Source organism: Lepidochelys kempii, chromosome 21 (assembly GCF_965140265.1).
Source record: "Lepidochelys kempii isolate rLepKem1 chromosome 21, rLepKem1.hap2, whole genome shotgun sequence".
Lineage (NCBI taxonomy): Eukaryota > Metazoa > Chordata > Testudines > Cheloniidae > Lepidochelys > Lepidochelys kempii.
The window spans coordinates 16,684,965-16,709,810 of NC_133276.1; the positions used below are offsets into that span (position 1 = coordinate 16,684,965).

At 54.9% G+C, this 24,846-nt stretch overlaps 1 protein-coding gene across 6 annotated transcripts in view; it reads left to right on the top strand.

Moving 5' to 3' along the window:
- The window catches only part of ELAPOR1 (endosome-lysosome associated apoptosis and autophagy regulator 1), a 118,820-nt gene that overhangs the window by 26,815 nt on the left and 67,159 nt on the right, over positions 1 to 24,846 (top strand). For all 6 annotated transcript variants that reach the window (XM_073320352.1, XM_073320348.1, XM_073320347.1 and 3 more), the window contains exons 2-11: positions 10,602 to 10,722; positions 11,559 to 11,751; positions 15,000 to 15,147; positions 16,438 to 16,518; positions 17,154 to 17,259; positions 17,347 to 17,496; positions 19,552 to 19,640; positions 21,665 to 21,842; positions 23,129 to 23,257; positions 24,434 to 24,524. In XM_073320352.1, the coding sequence (XP_073176453.1) occupies positions 11,591 to 11,751; positions 15,000 to 15,147; positions 16,438 to 16,518; positions 17,154 to 17,259; positions 17,347 to 17,496; positions 19,552 to 19,640; positions 21,665 to 21,842; positions 23,129 to 23,257; positions 24,434 to 24,524 (1,133 nt within the window). In that variant the 5' untranslated portion in view covers positions 10,602 to 10,722; positions 11,559 to 11,590. The remainder of the gene's footprint in view (positions 1 to 10,601; positions 10,723 to 11,558; positions 11,752 to 14,999; positions 15,148 to 16,437; positions 16,519 to 17,153; positions 17,260 to 17,346; positions 17,497 to 19,551; positions 19,641 to 21,664; positions 21,843 to 23,128; positions 23,258 to 24,433; positions 24,525 to 24,846) is intronic.

Genomic DNA, 24,846 nt, shown 5'->3' on the forward strand with positions numbered 1-24,846 from the left:
TACACCCTGGAGAAAAGGAGGGGGGCCAAGAAACACGTCACCTGCCTTCTGGCAGAAGACGGCACCCCCCTCACAGATCCAGTGGAGATGTGTGGGAGGGTGAGAGCCTTCTACGTAAGCCTTCCGATGGCTCCAATACAACTGGCAGCTCCTTTATCTCCATCCGAGAGGTCTTCTGCGAGACCTCTCTGGGCTGCCGGTCTTCTACCAGGACCTCCTCCGGACCTGGAAACTGCTTTCAACGACCAGGTCTGTGGCGGCCACCGAGGGGGCAGATCTCCTCACGGAGCCCCTGCTACACAACCCCCAGCGTCGCGTGTAGGTGGTGGAGTCCCCCTCAGTGCGCCAGAGGTTGGTCCTGGCAGAAGTCACCAGAGTTGGAGACCTCCTGGATTACGACCGGGGAGACTGGCTGGATCCCCTGACGCTCGCTCAGTGCATGGGGCTCTCCAGACCTTGTACTCCCTGGTGCATACTTCAGGAGGTGAGGGCCGCTTTGCCGCCCGTTGCTTGGGTTTATCTCGACCGGGTCCCACACAAAGGTGCGCCCTGCCTACCCTCCACCCCAGGCCTGCCAGACCTTTTCATCAGGCCCCTGCACCGTGGGCCCAACCGACCCCCTTCACCGTGAAACGGCGGCAAGAGATGCAGCCGGTCTGCTTCCAGACCATGCCAAGCAAACATCTATACACGCTCGTGCTCCACACCCTTCATGCCCTCACCCTCATGTCCTGCCCCAATACAAAATGGCGGGACCTTCTGCCACCTTTGGAGGGTGAGGAGCCCCGGTGGGCCAGCCTATATTACACCTTGGTCCCGAGGCCCAATGGGGATATCAGTTGGTGGCTCCTCCACAGAGCCCTGAGCACGGGCGTCTTGTTGACGCAGTTCACCTCTATCCCAGACACCTGCCCCTTTTGCGGCGTGAGGGAAACCCTGGCACACATATATCTGGAGTGTGCCAGGCTGCAGCCCCTATTCCGGCTCCTCACAAATATTTTATTATGTTTTTGGTTGCACTTTTCCCCTCACCTTCTTATTTATACACTCCCTGGGCCATTATTTTTAGATGACAAATCCAAGGAACTGTCCCAAATTGAGGTGTCATTAGAGGAGGTTTTGGAACAAATTGATAAGTTACCAGGATCAGATGGTATTCACCCAAGAGTGCATATTGGGCTGCATTAGTAGGAGCATTGTCAGCAGATCGGGGGAAGTGATTATTCTCCTCTATTCAGCACTAGTGAGGCCAAATCTGGAGTATTGCGTCCAGTTTTGGGCCCCCCACTACAGAAGGGATGTGGACAAACTGGAGAGAGTCCAGCGGAGGGCAACAAAAATGATCAGGGAGCTGGAACACATGACTTATGAGGAGAGACTGAGGGAACTGGGATTGTTCAGTCTGCAGAAGAGAAGAATGAGGGGGGATTTGATAGCAGCCTTCAACTACCTGAAGGGGGGTTCCAAAGAGGATGGAGCTCAACTGTTCTCAGTGGTAGCAGATGACAGAACGAGGAGTAATGGTCTCAAGTTGCAGTGGGGGAGGTCTAGGTTGGATGTTAGGAAAAACTATTTCACTAGGAGGGTGGTAAAGCACGGGAATGCGTTACCTAGGGAGGTGGTAGAATCTCCTTCCTTAGAGGTTTTTAAGGTCCGGCTTGACAAAGCCCTGGCTGGGATGATTTAGTTGGGGTTGGTCCTGCTTTGAGCAGGGGGTTGGACTAGATGACCTCCTGACGTCTCTTCCAATCCTAATAATCTATGATTCTAAGATGTCCTAAACTAATGTTTCTATGAAGAGTTCTGAAGGAACTCAAATGTGATATTGCAGAACTACTAACTGTGGTTAGTAACCTATCATTTAAATCAGCTTCTGTACCAGATGACTGGAGAATAGCTAATGTGATGACAATTTTTAAAAAGGGCTCCGGGGTGATCCTGGCACTTGCAGGCCAGTAAGCCTGACTTCAGTACCAGGCAAACTAGTTGCAACTATAGTAAAGAACAGAATTGTAAGACACATAGATGAACATGCTTTGTTGGGGAAGAGTCAACATGTTTTTTGTAAAGGGAAATCATGCCTCACCAATCTACTGGAATTATCTGAGGGGGGTTAACAAGCATGTGGACAAGGGGGATCCAGTGGACATAGTGTACTTAGATTTCCAGAAAGCCTTTGATAAGGTCCCTCACCAAAGGCTCTTAAGCAAAGTCTGCTGGTCATGGGATAAGAGAGAAGGTCCTCTCATGAATTGGTAACTGGTTAAAAGATAAGAAACAAAGGGTAGGAATAAATGGTCAGTTTTCAGAATGGAGAGGTAAATAGTGGTGTCCCCCAGAGGTCTGTACTGGTCCCAGTCCTATTCAGCATATTCACAAATGATCTGGAAAAAGGGGTAAACAGTGAGGTGGCAAAATTTGCAGATCATACAAATCTACTCAAGATAGTTAAGTCCAAAGCAGACTGCGAAGAGGTACAAAGGGCTCTCTCAAAACTGAGTGACGGGGCAAGAAAATGGCAGATGCAATTCAGTGTTGATAAATGCAAAGTAATGCTCATTAGAAAACGTAATCCCAAATATACATATAAAATAATGGGGTCTAAATTAGCTGTTTCCACTCAAGAAAGAGATCTTGGAGTCATTGTGGATAGTTCTCTGCAAACATCCACTCAATGTACAGCGGCAGCCAAAAAAGCAAACAGAATGTTGAGAATCATTAAGAAAGGGATAGATAATAAGACAGAAAATATCATATTGCCTCTATATAAATCCATGGTACACCCACATCTTGAATACTGCGTGCAGATGTGGTCACCCCGCCTCGAAAAAGATATATTGGGATTGGAAAAGGTTCAGAAAAGGGCAACAAAATGATTAGGGGTATGGAACAGCTTCCATATGAGAAGAGATTAATAAGACTTGGACTTTTCAGCTTGGAAAAGTGACGACTAATGGGGGATATGATTGGGGTCTATAATGTCATGACTGTTATTTACTCTTTCTCATAACACAAGAACTAGGGGTCACCAAATGAAATTAATAGGCAGCAGGTTTAAAACAAACAAAAGTATTTTTTCACAAAATGCACAGTCAACCTGTGGAACTCCTTGCCAGAGGGTGTTGTGAAGGTAAAGACTATAACAGGGTTCAAAAAAGAACTAGCTAATTTCATGGAGGATAGGTCCATCAATGGCTATTAGCCAGGATGGGCAGGGATGGTGTCCCTAGCTTCTGTTTGCCAGAAGCTGGGAATGGATGACAGGGGATGGATCACTTGATGATTACCTGTTCTGTTCATTCCCTCTGAAGAACCTGGCATTGGCCACTGTTGGAAGACAGGATACTGAGCTAGATGGACCTTTGTATGGCTGTTCTTCTCATATTGTAAAAAAATGTAAAAATTAAGAATCTGAATGAATATAAAATGATATAAAACTTAAATCAGTGTATAGATATAGTCTATCCTCCTGGATAGGAAAAAGAAGTACCCAATTTCGTGTAAATGTTTTTAGTTGCAAATGTACATATTTTAATGGTTACCAATCAGTGTGAATCAGCCATTCTTTAGGAAAGTAACTAAAGTACAAATGCAAAACATGATTAAAATCAACTGTTTAAATTAAGGTTTCCTGCTTGCATGATTTAAATCATGATTAAAATCAGTGACTTAGGTCAATTCACCCAGATGCTCATAAACCATTAAGGGGCAAGTTTTCAACATCCTCATTCTTAAGGCCTGAATTCTGTTCACTTATTGTGAGGTCAGTGGGGAAATCGAACCCAGCAAGATTGGGCCCTTATGTTGCTAAATCCTCTGGCTGCTTGCCTACCACTTCTGAAAATTAAATGTTCCAGCTGGTCTTACTGGTCTTAAATGTTGCTTTAACTCGTAGGTAAATATCCCTCCCTCCCTCCCTGCTGTGGATATCGGCTTTCAAGGTAACTTGTGGTGGGGAAACATAAGCCCCAGTAACAGATGTTCTTCCATATGGCTGTACTGAACAGGATCAAAGATAAGGCGAGGCTGGTCAGAAGGTTGCTGCGCCTCTTCTGAAGCGAGGCAGGTGCAGGGTTTTGTCAGGGGAGCCCTGCACTCCTGTCCCAGCACATGAGAGCCGGTTGACTCTGGCATCTAGGAAAATGACCTTTTTAAAAAAGTTAATTTGTTCCTCTCCTCTCACATCTGAGCTCCATGTGCAGATTCACAGTGTGAGGCGATGAGCCTGAGTCTCTGTAGGCAGCTGTGCTTCAGATGAGCAAGGAAAGGGGGATGCCCTGGTACTCACTTCCCTTCCTATAGCACCTTTGGCCCAAGAACCTCGTGAATTAGAACTGAGTCTCGCAACTAGCCAAAGGACAGGCACCAGTGCATTAAGAGACAAGGCAGGTGGGAGGTACTCGGGCGGTACAAGGACGTCTGGAGAACAGAAGGGAGAGTCATTATCTCCATTTCACAGGTGGGAAACCTGAGGCGTAGAAAGGGGAAGGGACTTGTGCAGTCACACAGTGAGTCTGTGTCATAGGCAGGGATAGAATCCAGGAGTCTGACTTGCCGACAGACCCGTTCTACCCCAGCATGACGCTCTTCCCCAGGCCCCAGGTAGTCAGCTGAGCTGCTGAAAGGCTGAGGAGCCATGAGCAATCTCCTGAGGCAGCCAGTCCGCCTGCTGTGGTTTGTGTCCGTGTGCTTTAGTTGTGTGTGATGAGATGAGTAAACACTGTAGGCACCAGTTCAGCTTATGAAACATCTGGTGTGAATGTCTCTTAATTGCCCCTGCTTCCTTAGGCAGAACTCCGTGTCCGGGTTTACCTAGGAACCTGTTTAATGAACAATGTTCATTGTCACACTAACCCCCAGGTCCCGCCAAGTTAAACACGCGGCTTTCACAAAGGCAGGGAGCGCTGCCCCGGCTGCTTGCTGAGTTCAGGCAAACCCCCTCAGGCTTTGGAATGCTGTCAGACTAAACTGGAGCCCAGGGTTTGAATTAAACCATATGTGAAACCGAAGGCGAGTTGAAACATTGCTAGCTTTTTTTTTTATATTAAAGTTTATAAGGCTCAGAAAGGCAAGGCTCTGTCCAGCGCTGCCTGGGAGCAGCAACACCGCCAAGCCAGAGGGGCTCGGATTATTTGGACAGCAGCAGTGTGAGAGGCCTGTTGTCCAAACCCACAGAAAAGAGACAGACCCTGCCCCAATCGAGCTGACAATCAAAGTCCAAGAGGAGAGACCAGCGGATACAACAAACTGATGGGGGGAGGCGCATGGCAGCAATGAGACAATTAGGACCAGTATAAGTGATTCCTGTTGTTTGTGTGTGCTCCTCCAGGGGTTGTCTGGCTGTATCTGCCTGTTGTCACTTGTCTTCTGCTTAGATTGTCTTACGCTGATTGGGGTAGGGACCCTCCTCTTGTTCTATGATTGTACAACACCCAGCACAAGAGCCCTACGCTACTTAACGTTTTGATCAATGGCCTGGAGGAGAAAACAAAGTCTTCACAGCTAAAGTTTGCAAATGACACAAAACTGGGGAAAGTGGTAAATAGTAAAGAGAACAGGTCACTGATACGGAGTGATCAGGGCACAGGCAAACAATGTGTTTTAAGAGGGTTAAATGTAAATGTCTCCATTTAGGAACAAAGAATGCAGGCCACACTTACATGACTGGGGACTCTGTCCTGCTCCGCAGGAACTCTGAAAAAGATTTGGGGGTTGTGGTGAATAATCCAATGAACATGAGTTCCCAATGCGATGTGTTGGCCAAAAGATCTAATGTCATCCTGGGATGCATAAACCGGGGAATCCTGAGTAGGAGCAGAGAGGTTCTTTTACCTTTACAGCTGGCCCTCTTGTGATTGGTGCTAAAATATGGTGTCCAGTTCTGGTGCCCACAGTTCAAGAAGGATGTGGATAAACTGGAGAGGGTTCAGAGAAGAGCCATGCGAACGACTAAAGGATTAGGAAATGTGCCTATAGTGATAGACTAAAGGCGCTTAATCTATTTAGCTTAATGAAGAGAAGGTTAAGGGATGACGTGATCAGTCTGTAAGTACAGGCATATTTAATAATGGGCTATTCAATCTAGGAGAGAAAGATATAACATGATCCAATGGCTGGAAGTTGAAGCTAGACAAATTCAGACTGGAAATAAGATGTAAATTCTGAACAGGGAGGATAATTAACCACTGGCGCAATTTACCAAGGATCATGGGGGATTCTCCATCACTGCCCACTTGTAAATCACGATGGACTGTTTTTCACAAAGCTCTGCTCTAGGAATGATTGGGGGGCAGTTCCCTGGCCTGTGCTATGCAGGACGTCAGACTGGGTGAGCACAATGTTCTCTTTTGGCCCTGGAATCTGTGAAGCTGAATGTATGAAACAATGGGCTCCTAGTCCCTAAGTGCGGCTCCCCGGTGCTACCAGCTTATAAGGATCACAGTATATGGGAGACCCCATGCCCATCATTCTGCCCCTGCATTGACAAAGCTCAGTATTCAGCCCACATCTTCTCTGGTAGAGGTATCTGGAGAAGCCATGGCTCTTGGCCCATCTCTCTGGCTACTGGCCAGCACAGCTCAGTTGCGTGGCTTTGGTTGGATGACTCTGGCCACGGACAACCTCCCAGCAAGGGGCTCGTGGAGGTTATGTTGGCAGCGTAGCCCAAGCAGCATCGTCTGGCAGCTGTCTGATGAGGCTGAAGTTATCCACGCAGTCAGGCAGCCAAGCACCCGATGCTCGGTCCGTAAAGAGCTCTCTGCTGCAGAGCCCCCGTGGGAGGGTTGGTGAAATGAGCACAGCTAGAACCTGCAGGCTAGCGGGTTCATATCTAGTGAGGTCCTGGGTTCAGCCTTTCCACGGCTCTCCCTGTCAGTGCCGAGCCTGGGGACGGGGTGGTGGCACCCCTGCAATGCATCTTCACGATGAGATGCATGGGGCCAGATTCCCAAAAGCTCAGCTCCCAGAGAGCACCCAAAGAAGGGCTAATTTTTCAAAAGGGGTCAGTCAGCACCCCACCTGCTGGGCTCTTCGGAAAGGCCAGTCCAGATTGTGGGTGCTGTTCCCTTTGAAGATTCTGGCCTTATCTGAGGCCTCTCCTGCCTGTCGCCAGGGTTGCGGGTGGGCCTTGGAAAAGGACCCACCTCTTCCTTCTCACGCTGAGCCTTGGCTGCGGGAGGTTAGGTAACACTGTACTAAGCCAGCTCGCAATCTTAAACCAGACAGACTCGCCAGTCACATTAATAGGCCTGATCCTGCTCTCTCAGCAGTGGTTTATTTTTTAATAGCTGTAATTCTGTTGAGTGTAATGGATTTACTCCTGATTCCCTCGTGGGCGAGTGGGATCAGGATCAGGCCCTCTCTGTGCAGCCCTGTCATACTTTAGACTTGCTGCCGGTCCTTTAGAAAGCATTGTCTCGTTTCACACCAGTGCTTCCAGTGAAAGGGGCAGGCGCTGTCTCTACCAGCGCTGTCAGGGGGACAGCTTGCTCCAGCGAGCCCGCCGGGCTGACAGCGCTCGACAGTGAGTGGATCCTAATCGCTGCGGCTCTGTTTCCGCCAGCCCCTGCCAATGGCAGAGAACCGGCGCGCAGAGAGGCAGGCTGTGTCTCGGGGACCTTTGTGTTGGGCCGCTCCAAGCCACATGCATGTGGTGTGGGCTGTGTTGTTTTGAGCGTGATAAGCCACCCAGCTAATCCCAGCCTGCCACGCTGACAAATGGGCAGCGGTGCCTTGCCTGTCTAGCACGGCCAGCCGCAGTGACTTACTCTCTTTGCTCAGCAGGGGTTAGAGGCGAGTTTTCCCAGAGTGGAAGAGGGTGTGTAACACATGGAGCTGGCCCTGAATGTACGCTCATGTCTGTCCATGTGTGATCCTGCAGGCGGATCCCCCGTGGCATGGAGGGGTTCAGCGTGCACATGGCCTGTCTCATGCCCCAGCATGCAGTGAAGTGGGGTGTCAGAAGCATGGAGAGGAGGGGTGGCTAAGTTAATCTGGCACATAAAGATCTGGGTTCATGTCTCCACTCCCCTAGAGACTCCAGCGTAACTGGGCACGGCACTGGGTATGGCTTCCCTGCAGCCGGGAGTGAGCCCCTGGAGCTGAGCTTGGGGGCCAGCCTGCATCTCCACGGGCGCAGCAGCCTCCCTGCTGCTATCTCCAGTGGGCTGGCTTCTCTCTGTGTGCCCAAGAGCCAGGCTTCCTCTCAGCTGCAGTGTAGATGGACCCTCCGGGCCTGAGCTTCCCATCTGCGTGCTGAGGCTCCCAGCCTGGCCCCGTCACACAGGGCGGCTGTGCTGACGTAACGACTGAGACACTTAGACTCTGCAGTGCCGGGGCCCAGCTAAGTACCATAGACAGGCATCAGGCATGTCGATTCTGCTCTTCCCCGGCTTTGCCAGAAGCCCTGTTGGCGGGACCTCGGAGATGGGAGCGTTATCAGCCTCAGAGTACTGAATCGTTTCCAAAGACCCCTTTTCTCCCAGGGTCTGTTGGGCGAGTGAGGCTTAGATGGGTTTGAAAATAAAGCTTTAAAGAATCTGGATATAAATTGCTTCCCAGCTCTGTGACTCAGTTTCCCCTTCCAGGAGCCAGAGAGATGGGTCATGACCCTTCCTCTTCTCCAGTAGCCCAGAGAGACTTCGGGGTAGGCAAGCCCTGAATTTCGAATGTTAAAAAACAAGCAATGGGGGCAGACTTCTGCTGCCCATTTTTTATACAATATAAAGAAACAACAAACAAACCTCAAATCCGTTAGTCTCCCCTGCAAGGTCAAACAGAACGGCCATCTCGAGCACCCTCTCTTCAGCTGCTTACGTGTAAGGAGCATGTTGGTCAGAGGGGCCAAATTCACCTCTGGGTTACACTGGCACACTGATTGCAGTGAGGGTGCACAGATGGGGTGAGGGAGACCTGCCCGAAGAGGAAGTGGGTGATAAATGAGCCCCTCTTGCACCGATTTGGCATCCAGTGTGTGCACAAAAGGAGCATCACGTCCCCGTGCCAAGGTCAGAGGGAGGAAAAATAACTAAGAGGGGAGTGTAAGATGCGGGAGGAGAGTCTAGGCAGTTCCACCTGATGTCCTCTGGCTTATGCCTGCTGTTTAACTTACACCTGTGGTTACATCAACACTGCATTCAACCCAGGCTCTCCTTACTCGAGTCCCATCTTACTACAGTCAGGCTACCAGAAAGGAGCCCCTCCCTGCCATGGAGGTAGGGCCGTGTGACCAGAGCAGTCTCGCAGTCCATGCAGCCAGGGCTAGGGGAAAGGGAGTATCAACTGACGCCTTCCTGAGGGAGGGCTGGGGTCTATTCCCAGCTCCACCACTGGCCTTCTGGGAGACCTCGGGTGTGGCCCGCAGAAGAGCTGGGCTGGCATCTGTGGGCCTCAACTGTGGGGTCCCCTGGAAACCGTTCCACTGGGTCCCTTGTGCTTCTCCTCCTCCATCTGCATTGTTCCCCTGCAGCATCCTGTGCTCTGTCACTGCATTGACTCCTGCTTGCACCCTCTACAGCCTGGGCCTGTAGCTTACCCCATTTCTGCCCAGACGAGAGAAGCTAGAGCAGTGTGAATGTGAGACCTTATCTGTCCCAGCTCAGCCCCTGCACGTGCCAGGTCACAGCAGGAACAAAGCAGGCATAGACAATCGTGTATCAGACTTGGGTACAATCAACAGCGGTGTAATTCACACATGCTCATGTCATGGAAGGACAAGGAAGGGGGCATGACATTATGGCCCTGGATAGACCAAAAACACGGATAAACTTAACTGGTGACCATGTGGGCCAGGAACATCTGGCTCTCACATGGAAAGACTAATAGAGTTTCTGTGGGCTTTTCTGTCCAGCGGCTCAGAGAAGTGGTAACAGCTGGGGACGAACATTATCGGGAAGCATTGTTGCAGGGGCGGGTGTTGGGCTCAGTTCTTCTCTCATCCCCATTGTGACGCCCCAGGCCTTGTGATGTAAGTGGGAGGAGAGTGGGACCCAGGTTCCGCATGTGCCCAGGCATTGACCAGCCTGACCCCTATGGAGGCAGGTGGCACCTAATGGTTTTGCAGAAGCACCTGAGCAGGTTAGCCCCCAACTCCCATGGCAAGTCGACTCTTCCAGGTGCCGTGAAATCCCACTGTGTCTGCCTGCCTCTTCAGGCCCCTAGACCCCTGGGGAAATCTGGCCTAAGGGCCTGGCGTACACTGGGACCATTGAAGCCCCTGGGGCAGGTTAGGGAACTGGCCCTGGTCTGTTCACCGGCCCCTGCCAGCGTGATGGCGATGAAAACGCCTCTTGGCAGGTGGTCCCCAGCTACAGCCAGGTGGGGCGGGGTGTGAAAGGCCGTCCTCACACGCGTGTTGGACCCGATTCTGGTCCTGTGATGGTGGGACTCCATCTGCCCGACTCTGATCTCAGTTACACCAGCGTAGCTGGGAGTAACTCCAGTAACGTCGGGGCAGCGCGCCTGGACTCAGCCTGGCACAAGGTGGGTTCTGTGCCCCGGGTCCAGCGGGGTGTCAGCAGGAGTCAGGCCCGTAGCGCTCCCAGTGTACACGGCTGGTGCTGTGAGGGTCTCGCTCTAGCTCACCTCTGTGCTTTCTCTTCCAGTCTGAATACCACTATGAATACACGGCTTGCGATAGCCTCGGCTTGCGGTGGAGGGTGGCCGTGCCGCACACCCCGGGACTCTGCACGGGCCTGCCAGACCCCATCAAGGGCACGGAATGCTGTAAGCTACTGGCCTGCCCCAGCTGACTTGTGCTCACTGCACAGGTGGTGACTGGGGGAGGCTGCATTTTTCACATCTCATCTGTGCCACTGGCTTCCGAAACATTCCCCACCCAGCTATTAAAGGGTGCAGGCCTGCTCCTGCTCCCTGTGAAACTGGGGGGAGCTTTGCCACTCACTTCCTGAGCAGCAGGGCAGCAAATATTAGGTCTGATTCTCCTCATGAAAATTAGGAGTAACCCCCTGAGGCCCCATTCCCCTCTGACCCCATTGTAAATCAGGAGTAACTCCATTGAGGTCAGTGTAGCACCAGTGTGAGTGAAGCAGACTCAGACCTTGTATATCTGGGGTCTGTTGAGTATTTTTCCATGCAGTGATTACTGTAAGAGAGGCTCCAGAGAAAGACAGTGTTTCGTAAGCTACGGAATAACACAGGGACAAACAGAACCTGTCTGCAGATAGGAACAGGCATTCATTAATCAAGACTCAGCTTCTTTTCCGTTCCTAGGGGAGATTAGAAAGACAGGACTGCAGCAGGGGAGCCCTTTAAAGTGAGCTTTAAAGTTGCAGCTGAAGAAGTGGGTTTTTACCCACGAAAGCTTATGCCAAAATAAATCTATTCGTCTTTAAGGTGCCCCCGGACTCCTCATTGTTTTTAAAGTGAGCTGCGTATCAGTTCAATCAGATGTACAGCCCATAAAATGGGGATAGCCCTGCACTGGGAGTCTGTGATCCTGGCACTCCAGATGCAATACAAATGCTGGGGATCATTGGCTGAACCCTGTTCCGTGTCCCCCTCTCTCCTCTGAGCTCTGTCTCTGGGGTTCTGTGTTACAGCTTTCTCCTGCAAAGCGGGGCAGTTCCTCGACATGAAGGACCAGTCGTGCAAGCCGTGTGCCGAGGGCAGGTATTCCCTGGGCACTGGCATCCGCTTCGATGAGTGGGACGAGCTGCCCCACGGCTTCGCCAGCATTGCAACCAACCTGGAGATCGACAACAGCTTCTCGGAGTCCCTGGAGAACTGCACCACGTGAGTTGGTGGTTGCTGCGCCCCAGGGCACAGCCGCCTTGAATGGAGCTGGGGCTGCAGCCAGCATCCTTGGCCTTTCATGCCGGAGAGCCCGGCTTCCAGGAGCGCTGATCCCCCACCCTCCGGCTGCAGTCAGTGCAAGCTTCTGGCCACCAGCACCTGACAACCAGGCTTATGCCATAATTGGACAAATCAGGATGTTTCTGCTCTCGCTTGCCCAGTCTCACACGTCTTTCCATTGACAGTGACTCTACTCCTGATTTACACCAGGGGAGTAAGGGGAATCAGGCCCAGCCTCTACCCCTCTACCCCCACTTGGGCCCCTCAGAGGTCCCCTGCAATCTCCTCTCTGGATGAAGCCCTGAGTTCTTACAGGGTCTTCCACAGGAGCTCAGCTTGTTCCCAGTAGCTCCTCTCTCAGCTGAGTTCTCTGGCCTTTCATGGGACCAGGTGTTTCAGTCCGTCCTCTGACCCAATTAGCCCTGCCCTCTCAGGCTGCTTCACTGCCTATTACAGCCCAGGCAGGGCTAATTGAACAGGGCTGGCTGGCCCCAGGCCTACTGGCCCCTAGTGGGGCAGCCTGCCCTGCCACACACACCCTGAAGGGCGTTCAGACCCTCAGATCTAGGCCGTCCTGGTTGGCGGCTCTGTGCTAGGTAGGTGGAGCCTTGTGCCAGACGCTTTCCCTCTCTCCCATCCTTTAGTCGACTGCCATCAGGCGCCTGCTGTACCGGGTGTTGTTCCCACGACAGACCCATATGATCTGCCTGTGGGTGCCGTGGGGCAGAGCTGTGATCCCCTGTCCCTGCAACCCGCTGCCGCTGGAACAGCGCTTCACCCAGAGCAGTGCAGAGACCTCTGCCCTGCCGCCAGGGGCAGGGAGCATCCTCTCCCCGGGTCCGAGCAGAGCAGCCAGCGGAGCAGAGCAGATCCTGTAGCTGAGCAGTGGGGTCCAATCTCCCAGCCAAAGCTAGTGGTAGCCACAAGTCCCCCTCCCCACTGGTGCCCTCTCACCGGGTCTTTCCCTTGGTGGAGCAGAGTGGAGCAGCCACCATGTCCGACTGGCAAGGTCAGTACCGCGGGTCCGGTGGAGGGTCTCCTCACCCGCAGCTGATTCAGCCAAGGCCTGTCCAGAGCACCGTGAAAGACCCCATGTCATGGACTCTTAGGACTCATGCTCTCTCCAGGCTCTGTATGGTCCCTGGGGGGAACCCACTGTGCAGGCTCAACTCTTCACTGCCCCCTTCCTTTAGTTTTTGCCCAGTGCATACGTAACCTGTGGAACTCACTGTTACATGATATTAGTGAGGCCAAGAGCTCAGTAGGATTCAAAAAAATGGTATAGGCATCTCTGGATAAGAACAGCCCTTATCGCATTAACACTTCAGTCTAACTGTGACTATAATCCCTGGCACATCATGGCATGAGCTGGCCAGCACCTCTGAGGGTGGGCTCTGAGCAATTATTCCATCGGCGCTCACTGAATTCTCGCCCCTTCCCCTGCAGCAGCTGGCGTTGGTGCTGTTAGTGCCAGACTGGGCTAGATGGATCCTGCCACCTTCTAGGACCTGCCTCTTGCCCCTCCCCCACTTCCACTCCTCCCATCTTCAGAGTTGCATAGAAAACCTGGCACGCTTGTGGGCACATCAGCCCCAGCTCTCTGACCAGGGAGGGTCTAGCAGCACCTGCCAGGATGCAGAGACAGCCATTTGAAATCATCTCTGGTGGTATCTTTCTGAGCTAGAGCAGAAACAGCATCTGTGTTGTAAGGAACCTGTCCCTGCAACCAGCCCTAGTAGCTGATTATCATTTGTTAGTGTTACTGTGATGGCCTCTGGCCTCCGAAAGGTGCCAAAGGGCTTTACCAGCAACAGGGGATGGCCAGATGCACAGGTACTGGTTCTCCCACCACTGAACTGTAGCCACCTCTGGGGTGGTACATGGCAGCTGTTCAACAGCCCACAGCAACCTACCCAGCTGTTTTGGAGGTGAAGGAGAGCCCTGTCGCTGACTGCAGCTGCTGGAGGAAACTACGGCCTTGTCTATATTCAGTTGCATTACTACTAATTTAAGCCAGACTTATATTGATTTAACTTAATTTGGCAAAGAATTGACTGAAGCCTGGTTTAAATCTAATTAAGAGCATCCACGGAAGCCGTTCGATATCATGCCGTTAGTTCAGTGGTCCCCAGCCTTCCTCTGGGAATAGCACATTCCTATACCCAACAGACCGTGGCGGGCGCCAAGCACCCTGCTGCCGACATGCCGCCAAGAAACGGCAATGCTTCTCGGTGGCATTTCAGCGGGTGGTTCTCAGGTGGCAGCGCTCGGCAGCGGCATTTCGGCGGTGCGGTGTCCCACGGGCGCACACAACTGCCCCCGTGGGCCCACTGCGCCCGCGGGCACCGTGTTGGGGACCCCTGCTTCAGTTAAACCAGGGCACCTCTGAATGCAGACAGGGCTCGGGTAGGTTTTAGTCCCCTCCCTCCCAGTCTTCGTGCACTGCAGTCGAGTTTGCACTACTCGCTCTCCTTTGTGGAAGCTGCTCCCGGACCTTGTGTGCATTCCGCCATCCCGCACAGTTTCGTTTCCCTCCTGGCCTTTGATCACTTCCCACGCCGAGAAGGCGCTCAGCTGCTTCAATCCGAAAACAGGCTTTTCATGAGTAACTCTCCCTGGAAGACGGCGACGTGGCACGAGCGAGAGCGTTTATGCAACTTGCAAATGTAACCTACTTCTAGCGTCACTTAAATTATTCATCCCACTTCCGGGCGCACTCCGAGCAGCTGCAGCTCTGCAGAGCCTTGTCCCCTTTCTTCTCAATAGGGCCAGATCGGTCTGTTCAGCTCAGAGCAACGACCAGCGGGGGGGGGGGGGGGGGGCAGGAAGGAAGGTCACCGAGCATGCTGCTTTCCAGCCATGTGACAGGCTAGCGAAGGAGATGCGCTAAGGGAAGGCACAGTGGGGCTCCCGGCACTGCTACGTGATCACAGTGCTCAGGGTGCAGGGCGGGGCCTTTCTAGTCAGCTGTGCCATTCTGAGCACACCTGCAAATCCCTGGTGATGCCAGTGACTGCACTGACCTGGCTGAGAGCACAGTCTGGCCTGTGTGCTCCACCGGAGCAGGCGGGGAATGTCTCCCAGCCCCGGTGAGCGATGCTGTTCCTCACTTTGTGTAGCTCTCCTTTCCCTGAGCAGTGTCTGGCCTCGGTGCTGTGCTCACTGCCATGCTGTTCTCGCTGTTCCAGCTCAACCTGGGTGCCCCTGGGAGACTACGTTGCCTCCAACACAGACGAGTGCACAGCCACCCTGATGTACGCCGTCACCCTGAAGCAGTCTGGCACCGTCTCCTTCGAGTACATCTATCCAGACAGCAGCATCATCTTTGAGTTCTTTGTACGTCTCCTTGAGTTGCTGCTCCTCGTTGGAGTTCTCCGGGACACATTCCCGTATCAGAGTCTCCAAGGGCTGGTCTGACACACCCTGGGAGGGTCAGGAGGGATTGAACCTGGGACCTAAACACTTGAGCCTCTACTACAGGGGTGGGCAAACTAAGCCAGCCCGCGAGCTGCACCACATGGCTCCCAGAAGCCACGGCATGGCCCCGCTTCAGCTCCTACATGCTCTAATGGGAGCTGCAGGGGTGGTACCTGCTGCATGGGGCAGCGTGCAGAGCTGTCTGGCCGCACCCCCGCGTAAGAGCCGGAGAAGGGACATGCCACTGCTTCTGGGAGCCACTTGAGGTAAGCATCACTCAGAGCCTGCACCCCCTGAGCTTCTCCCCACGCTCCTGCCCCAGCCCTGATCCCCCTCCCGCTCTCCAAACCCCTTGATCCCAGCCCAGCCCAGTGCACCCTCCTGCACCCCAAACCTCTCATCCCCAGCCCCAAGCCTACACCCCCAGCTGGAACTTGCACCCCTTCCAGAGCCCCGATCCCCCTCCCGCCCTCCCAGCCCCTTGGTTCCAGCTCAAAGCACCCTCCTACATCCCAAACTCTTCATCCCTAGCCCCACTCAGAGCCCGCACCTGCACCCCAACCCCAATTCTGTGAGCATTCATGGCCCTCCATACAATTTCTATTCCCCAGTGTGGCCCTCGAGCCAAGAAGTTTGCCCACCCCTGCTCTGCTCCCTGAGCTAACCGACCCAGCTGTGTTAGCCGAGGCTGGGGCAGGCTCCTGACCTCTCACATGGCTCAGATGCCACTACAGGAGGTCAGTCCAGCTGCTGTCACAGTCCCAAGAGGAAACATGCACTGAGGGGTCCCTGCCCATCCCTCTGGCTCAGCAGGAGGTGGTTCACGGTTGCCCTTAGGAGTCTCTTGATGCCCAGCTCCAAGGAGCTGCTGGGAGTGCCATCTGCTTGCACTGTCCTGGAGAGCAGGATGGCCAAAGCGTGGCTGGCCGCCCTCTCAGTTAATAAGCAAACACTGCATGCTGGGACATGTAGTCTCTGTGGGTGGTCCCTACAGTAGATGCCAGTCCTTTGTGTGATGTTCTAGGGCTTGTGCACGTTACCCATCTCACAGAGCCCAGCTTAAGGGCTTCGCCCTGTGGCAGGGGGTTGGGAGGGCAGTGGAAGTGGTCCTTTCAAAAACAGTCAATGGGGTGAGAAACTGCACTAAGAACCCAGCAGAGAACTGACCTGCCGAAACTGCATCCTTAGCCCAAGTTCCATGTGCCCTAGGTTCAGAATGACCAGTGCCAGCCGACTGTGGAGGAGTCCCGGTGGATGAGAACCACGGAGAAGGGATGGGAGTTACACAGCGTAAGTAGGAGCCAACTGCCCGATCTTCCATCTCCCCAGCACAGTGTGACGCGGCTGGGGGCATGGCTGGCAGGCTGTGGAGACCCACACCTGCACTCACAGCCAGTGAGCTAACCCTGTGTCCCAGGGCTGCTGGAGGAGCTGTCCTGTAGATGGGGTGTTGGGCCAAGGTCCCTCCTCCCCTTCCCTGGGGGTGATCAGTTAAAATCCAACCAATAGCTGCTGGGGTCGCACACTCAGTGCTCCAGAGTGACTGGTCACGTTAAAAAATCGTGGCCACAGGAGATGTCCCCGATGTCCCAGCCACCACTCCCTTTGTCAGCACAGCTTGTTTGAAGGCCCAGGATGACAGATGATCTGTTGCTGAGTGCAGGACTGCTAGACTCTGATTCTGTCCTTGCCCATGCCGCTGTAAGTCGGGAGTGCCGGTGCTTGGTGGAGCTGCACCGGTCTGAAGCCAAGTGAGATCAGAGCTGGGTCCCTGCTCTAACCACTGGGTATCACCCCAACCCTGTTTCAACCAGCCTCTTTGGACCCTGCAATGAATTTGCTGGAGCAAAGGGACCAGGCAAAGCAACGTCCCATTTCCTGCCAGGATTTGACCTACCCCCAGGGGGTTCTGTTTAATCTCGTAGGTGGAACTGAGTCATGGTAACAATGTGCTGTACTGGAGAACCACGGCCTTCTCCGTGTGGTCCAAGGTCCCCAAGCCCGTGCTCGTGCGGAACATTGGCATCACAGGTACATGCTCGCCTGCTGCACGATTGCACCAGCCACTCCCAGCCAGCGACAGTCTGAGCTGACTGTGTGTCCTTCCCTCCTGCCCAGGGGTGGCCTACACTTCGGAATGCTTCCCCTGCAAAGCGGGCACCTACGCTGCCACCTCGGGATCGTCCTTCTGCCAGCTTTGCCCAGCCAACTCCTACTCCAGCAAGGGTGCGACCTCCTGCCAGCGGTGTGAGCCAGACGCCTACTCAGGTAACAGGCGGCGTGTTCCCACGCTGGCACCCCGACACACGGCTGCTGTGTTCGGCACCCCAGGGCCTTCTGACAAGGCCCGGCCCGGCTGTGCTGATCTCCCTCCACTACAAACAGCTTGCAGGGCTCGGCCTCCCAGGAGTTCAGGAAGCGGAATACGGCTAGCTGGGAGGGCCTGGCACAGGCCAGGCATCGCCATCGGGGTCTCCCTGACTGTCTGTGTCACTTCCTGTTCCCTGCCCACCAGTGGGATCTCTGGCAATGCCCCCCAGAAGCCCGACATAGACCCTGGACTTTGCCCCGGGCATTGCCGTCCCCTCCCCTACCCCCGTACTGCTGTTGAAACCAAGGGTGAAGCTGGCTGTTTTGGTATTCCTGCTTGTTCACACGCCAGCGTCACCAGAGATGTCCACGGAGCCCTGTACAGAGAGATGGGACCGAACCTCTGTTGCCCTTCACCCAAACTATGTGGCATGGGGTGAGATAAAGAGGGCCCAGGTCAAAACCTGGGGGAGGGGGGCGGCAGGTCTGGTTTTACAAAAGAAAACTCTGATCAGGTGTTTAAAATCCCCCGTAGCCGGCTTCTGTGTCCTTGGAAGCAGTTTGTCCCCGCTGCCCCAGAGCCCCAAAGGTTCCAGTTTTTCAGGCCTGATATAAAGGGGAGCGATTTTTGTTACAACATTCCCACAGTGGAATGGTGCATTTACCAGAAACTTCCAACTCTGGAAAATGTGGTGCAGCAGGTCATTCGAAGGCAAGCAGACTTCTCTGGGGTGTCCCATGGAAATGAAAGCAGGCCCAGGAAAGTCCCACCTTCGGGAACCTGTCACAGCAGTAATACCTGTCACAACTAGCACTTTACAAAGGAGGTCAGTATCCATATCCCCAGTTGGGGAAACTGAGGCACAGAAAAGGGCCGTGACCTGTCCAAGGTCATACAGCAGTTCAGTGGCAGAGCCAAGAATAGAACCCTGGTGTCCTGGTCCAGTGGTCTGTCCACGAGGCTGTCGGCTGGTCAGTGGGCGAACCCATTGCTAGCTGTTTCAGACTGGTCATTTTACAGTACCCAGCACATTCCTCCTGCAGCGACAAGGGTCTGTTACCCACCGGATCTACCCCGCCCAGCTGCTGACATTGTTGTGTGAGGCTGTGCCAGAAAACCGATGCTCATAGGGCAGCACTTTCACACTGCACAAATATTTGAAGAGGGAAGAAGCACTTACTAGTTTCCACCCTACATGTCTCCCAGCGATTGCTACAGAGCTAATCAGAACTGGAGTACCCAAAGCAGATCTTACCGCCTTGTGGTTTCGGCTCGATTGCTGGCCGACAGCTTTCTGGGAACTGGCAGGAGCAGTGACGAGGGTCTGTGCCCTACAGCAATGTATTGGCCCTGCTGGGCTGGGCTGTAGGGAGGTGGGGCTGACATGTCCTTAAGGGCTAAGATATGACTCGCTCTAACTGTGGTTAATTCACCCTGACACTTCCAGAGTGGAGTCTGAAACATGGTCCCTGGGAGCTGTCAGTGATGTAGCAAACTCCAGGGAGGATGGTGCAGTGGTTAGAGCGCTGGCCTGGGACAGAGCTGGGTTCGGTTTCCACCCTGCCACAGAGCCCTGCGTGGCCTTGGGAAAGTCACTTAGTCTCTCTGTGCAATGGTCCCCCCCATCCGTCAGGGTTAATGGCCCTGCTCTGCCTCACTGGGGTCATGAAGAGAAACACACCAAAGGCTAGTCCAGCAATAGGAGCTGGAAGACACCTGAGGTAGATAAACATACAGCACAGAGTTAGTGCACCCTGCCAGTGACTCTTGGGGGGGGGAATACGCACCATTAGACCCTAGAAGAGTTAATCAGCGAGCAGCAGCTAGTCTGTGCATCATGGACACGGCCCCACGTCATGGGAGGGACCCTGGACACACTAACGGGAGGACGTGAATGCTGAGGAAGAGCCAGAATTGTCCTCTCACGGCACATGCTACTGGGATCGAGTGGGCTGCCCTGCTCCCATTGCTTGGTTTTAATCACAATCTTTTTCTTTCTCTTTACAACAAAGACCAAGGCTCCAGCTCGTGCAAACCTCGTCCGCCCTGCACAGATCAGGATTATTTCTACACGCACACGGCCTGCGACGCGAGTGGAGAGGTATGTGCCGGCCAGTCTGTGTTCTTGTCCCAGGGCTGCCTCAGGAGTCACCCATTTATATTTAGCACCGCAGTGACACCGTGCTCTTCTGTTCATGTTCAAAGCGCTGGCCGGCATTCGCTACTGAAAGGACACAGTTTACTTAAGTCATGCTCCTGGCTGCAAACCTTTTCTTGCCTTTGTTCCGCCCAACCCTGTAAGAGCCTGGAGTGGGCAGAGAGTGCACCGTATGTTTGCTTTGGGCGGCTGGCAGCGCTCTGTCTCGGATTGGTCTGACCAAGAGCTAGGCAGCTTCCCCTGTTGTCTTTCACACCCACACCTGGGGAAAGCAGACTAACTCCATGGCCCGTCGGTTCGGGTTTTGTCTTTTTATGTATGAAGGGCGCAGTGGGTCTGAACAACCATGTGACTAAGTGTAGGCAGCATACAGAGCCTCGCGACACACACGCTGAAGGATTCGGGGGTCTCCTGGTGCGCAGAACACAGCGAGGGCCACTGGAAGGCTCACTAAGAACTTAAAGGGGTACCACCCAATTCCTCTAACTACCGTTAGGGTTTGCATACTCCCAGCAGTTGTCCTGCTTTAAATAGAGGGGCTTAGCTAAAGTGAGCCAGCCCGTGCTGCTGTCCAGGAAGGGGAGTGAGCTAGGCTTGGGGGAAGGCACCTGTGTGAGTACCTGCATGCAGGCTGGAGCCCAGTATTGCTGTGGCCTGGTGCGGCACCCACAGGCACCCCTGGCCCCTGAGTATGGCCAGTGGGAAATGGAGTCTCTTCTCCACTCATTTTAGTTTGTTCCCTGGAAACGCATGTTTGCCATCAAGGGGCCGGTGTGGGGTTTGATAACAACACAAACCTGACCGATCTCCAGGAACCCAGCTTCTTCTCCACACAGACCCGCTTCAGCCAAACGACTTGTCGGCAGGGGAAGCAACCGTGTCACAATTCTTCAGCCTTTCCTCTGAACACTCAGCCGCTGCCCAGCGCTCTTAGGTAGAGCGGGGTCTGAGCAACTCCCAGTCTTGACACATTTCTCCCCACACACCCCCGGGAGGCAGGGCAAGGCTGTTATCCCACAGACAGCTGGGCCCTGAGGGCCTAAGTGACTTGCCCGGTCACTCAGGAGTCTCCGGGGGAGCTGGGAAATGAGCCCATGTCTCTTGGGTGCTGGGCTGGTGCCCTGAGCACTGAGCCATCTCCCCAGGTCAGGGACAGGTCCAACATGGCACTTCTCCCCTCATCTCCCCTTGGGAGCATTCGTGTTTAAAAACACTGCACCAGATCCTCAGCCCAAAGGGAGTCTGCCATTCCCAGCGGTGTGACAGGGACTGGAGGAGACAGGCTGGAATGTGCTGTGCTATGGGGATCCTGGGCTGTGTAGAGGAGAGTATACCGGCACAAGGTAGAGCAGCCAAAGGGCTGCTCCACCTTCCATTGCCCCACCAGCTCCCAGCAGCCCGGGATCAAGCTCCCTGGCTCTGTTTAAAGCCCTGCCCCTTTACATCCCAATGCACAGTCCTGGGGGTGGGAGCAGGGCTCTGGGAGTCTGCGCTGCTGGCTTCTGGTCCCAGCTCTGCTCTGCCTTGCCATGTGGCCGTGGGAAAACCCTCAGCTGGGTGCAATGCGTTTCCCTGGCCCATGGTGAGGGTCGGTTAACAACTTTGCGTGAAGCTTGGAGATCCTCCAGTGAAAGGGGCATAGAACTGCAGAGCCTTGGAATGACAGCTCTTGCATCCTGTCAGCAGCTGGCTCTGCCGCCTGCCAGGATCAGGGTGGTTTCTGGTTAAGAAGAAATCTCCACTCTCCCTTTTGTTTGCCTCCCCAAGGAGCGTGCTGGGCAGGGCGCAGAGTCGCAGTGATGGCTGTTACTGCACACTGCTGGGGGTGGGTCCCATGTACAACAGCACCTCCTTGTGGAGGTGATTCATTTTCTGTCTCCCCACCAAGCTCACACCAGCTGTCAAGTGTCCCTGCCGGGCCCAGGCTGGGCCATGCCCACTCTCACTTGCTTTCTGTGCTCCTCCAGACTCAGTTAATGTTTAAATGGGCAGAACCAAAAACCTGCAGTGAGGATCTGCCTACAGCCGTGCAACTGCCCCCCTCAGGGGTGAAAACCAAGTGCCCGCCCTGCAACCCTGGATTCTTCAAAACCAACTCCAGCGCCTGTGAGCCCTGCCCATCCGGCTCGTATTCCAATGGCTCCGGTAATGCCACCCTGTCTGTTATGTCGGCTGAGTCCAGCGGGGCTGGAGATCGGCTCTCCCAGCAAGGCACAGCCTGGGTTTGTTCCCCGTTAGCCATGCTCCGTGGGCCATGGAGTCAGGGCAGGTTTGGGTTCTTGATCTGGGGCAAGTCACCATGTTGCTAAATGGGAGGATGGGCCTGGCTAGCTCCCTGCCAGGGTCCTGGGCTGGGTGTCTGGTATGGAGAAGGGATCCCTGCACTGAAAGTGGCAGAACCATTGGCTTACCCTGGCCATCCCCTCGGCATGTTGTCAGGCAAGAAGGAGCATTTGGCTTTCCTGCCTCACACAGGGCAGAGAACCAGGAACGCCCGCATCCCACTTGTAGCTTGTGGTTGAGCTAGAGGCTGGATTTGAGAAAGAGACGCCTCGTCCTGTCCTGGGGAATCCACCCCGTCCCTTCATCATTCCATTGAGTAATTGCCCTCACTTAAAATCTGCCCCTTATCTCTTTCCTGAACTTCTCTAGCTTCAGCTTCCAGCCCCTGGATCCTGTTCCTTGGACTCTAGACCAGGGGTGGGCAAACTTTTTGGCCCGAGGGCCACATGGGGGTGCAAAACTGTATGGAGGGCCAGGTAGGGAAGGCTGTGCCTCCCCAAACAGCCTGGCCCCCACCCCCTATCCGCCCCTTCCCACTTCCCGCCCCCTGACTGCCTCCCTCAGAACCCTCGACCCAGCCAACCCACCCCTGCTCCATGTCCCCTGACCGTCCCCACCCGGGACCCCTGTCCCTAACCACCCCCCAGGACTCCACCCCCTATCTAACCCTCCCTTCCCCCCCCGAACCTCTGCCCTATCCAACCATCCCCCGTTCCCCCCCAAACCTCCGCCCCATCCAAACGTCCCCTGCTCCCTGTCCCCTGACTGCCCCCCGGGACCGGCCCCTTTGCCAGGCCACTCAGAGCAGCATGTCTGGCTGCCGCACCACCTGACTGGAGCCAGACACGCTGCTGTGCTGTCCTGCATGAGCGCGCAACCCCGCCGTCCAGAGCGCTGCCCAGGGCAAGCCTCCCCGGTGGGGAGCTCAGGGGCTGGGCAGCACCGTCCTGCAGGCTGTAGTTTGCCCACATCTGCCCTAGACTCACCCTCTGACCCATCCTCCTCTGCTCGTTCCATGAGTCCCCATGGATTGCACCCTCCACGGACTGGGAGTGAGACTGCTGGAGACGGCAACTTCCCTGCTCCTGCTGCATGGAATCCATGGCCAAAGCGCTGAGCTGGAGTAACATGGTTTCCCTCTGCTCCAGGCTGCATCAGCTGTGCTGCTGGGACCGAGCCGGTGCTGGGCTTCGAATACAAGTGGTGGAACACCCTGCCGGCTAACATGGAGACGACCGTCCTTAGTGGAATCAACTTTGAATATAAAGGGTTCGCAGGTACCTGCGGGGAGTCGTTTACCAGCGTGCTTTCCACAGGGGGCTGGCCGGGCTTCCCCCGTCGCAGGAGACACTGCAGCTGCGGGGCTTGGTTCGCTGGCCCTCAAGTGGGCAGCTCTGCACCCAGGTTTCAGTCCCGGTGGCATGGGCAGTGGGTATAATAGGCCAGCGGAGGCTCTGCTGCTGCTGCCAGACCCCTGGCTGTGGGGTTCTGGGGGGAAGTTTTGTTTTATTATGCCCCCTGCAGGTTCTGGGGCGGCTGAGGAGACAGTATGTGCTATTCAGCTTCCTGGGTTCATCAGTAATCTCTCTGGAGTCCAGCGCCTCGTCAGCTGCCTGGAACGTGCATGGGGCATAGCAAAAGCTTTTACCGGAGGAGAGTCTGAGACGCTTTTCTCCGGGCAGCTTGGGGTCTGGGGAGGGGAGACGCAGAGTGGCTGCAGCTGGCCCTGGACTCCTCCGGGCAGGTGGGGCGGGGACTTGGAGCTTCAGCTGGCCCGGGGCTCCTCCGGCCGAGGGGGTGTGTCTCAGGGCTCCAGCCGCTTGGGGGGAGAGGGGATCTCGGGGTTCTGGCCGGGTGGGGGAGGGGGTCTCAAGACTCCGGCCACAGGGGGTGGGGAAGGCTGAAGGGGCGGAGCCAGGGCCAGCCTCCCCAAAGGGGGGCTCCACCCGCCGCCCATGCCGGTTGGGTTATGTCCAGAAGGGGGGTGCTTGTCCCTGTAATAGTTATCCTGGTACCATCCCTCTCACGGTTCCCCCTCCCGTACGGGACTGGCCATGTTAGTGCAGGCTCCTTGGTGCCCCCACACCAGAGGGTGGCATTGCTGTGTGCCAGCAAACAGGCCCGAAGCAGCAGCCAGGCAGTGGAGGGCGACTCGCCCACGCTCTACCAGTAACCGATGTGGCTCCCACCAAAGCCACTGGCTAAAACCCGTCAGGGGACTCAGAGATGCCCTGGGCGGGGGGGCAGATGAGAATTCTCCCGTCGCCCTCCCCACCGGGGGCAGCACTCCGCCCCTCTGCCCAGGGGGAAGTGACCGTACAAGGCACCAGATGGGGTGTGACGCCATCCACCTTGATCTGCCCCTTAAATGCCTGTCCCTGGGGCGCAGTCCTGGCGGTGGCCGTGCTCTGGCAGTCCTGGGGGGCTGTGACTTTTGGCCTCTGCTCTTCCAGGGTGGGAGGTGGCTGGCGACTACATATATACAGCAGCAGGCGCCTCCGACAACGACTTCATGATCCTGACAATGGTCGTTCCTGGGTTCAGGTGAGAGCAGGGGCGGCCTGCCTCTGGCCTCGCGGCGCCCAGCATTCCAGGCCCCAGACAGCCACAGGGCAGATTTCAGTGGGTCACTGTCCCGCGGGCAGGTGCTACACCTCAGTGTACAGATGGGCTTGGCTGAAAGGGCTGCCCTCGCTCCCAGCGCAGGAAGCTGGTGTTATTAATCATGCTCATTCCGGCAGTGCCTCTGGGCTGGCCAGGACTAGGCCTTGTGGTGCCAGGCGCTGTACAGACAGCCCCTAAGATCTCACGGTCTGACCAGACAGACCTGGGGGAGGGAGGGGAGAACACGCCAGCTGGGCAGCCG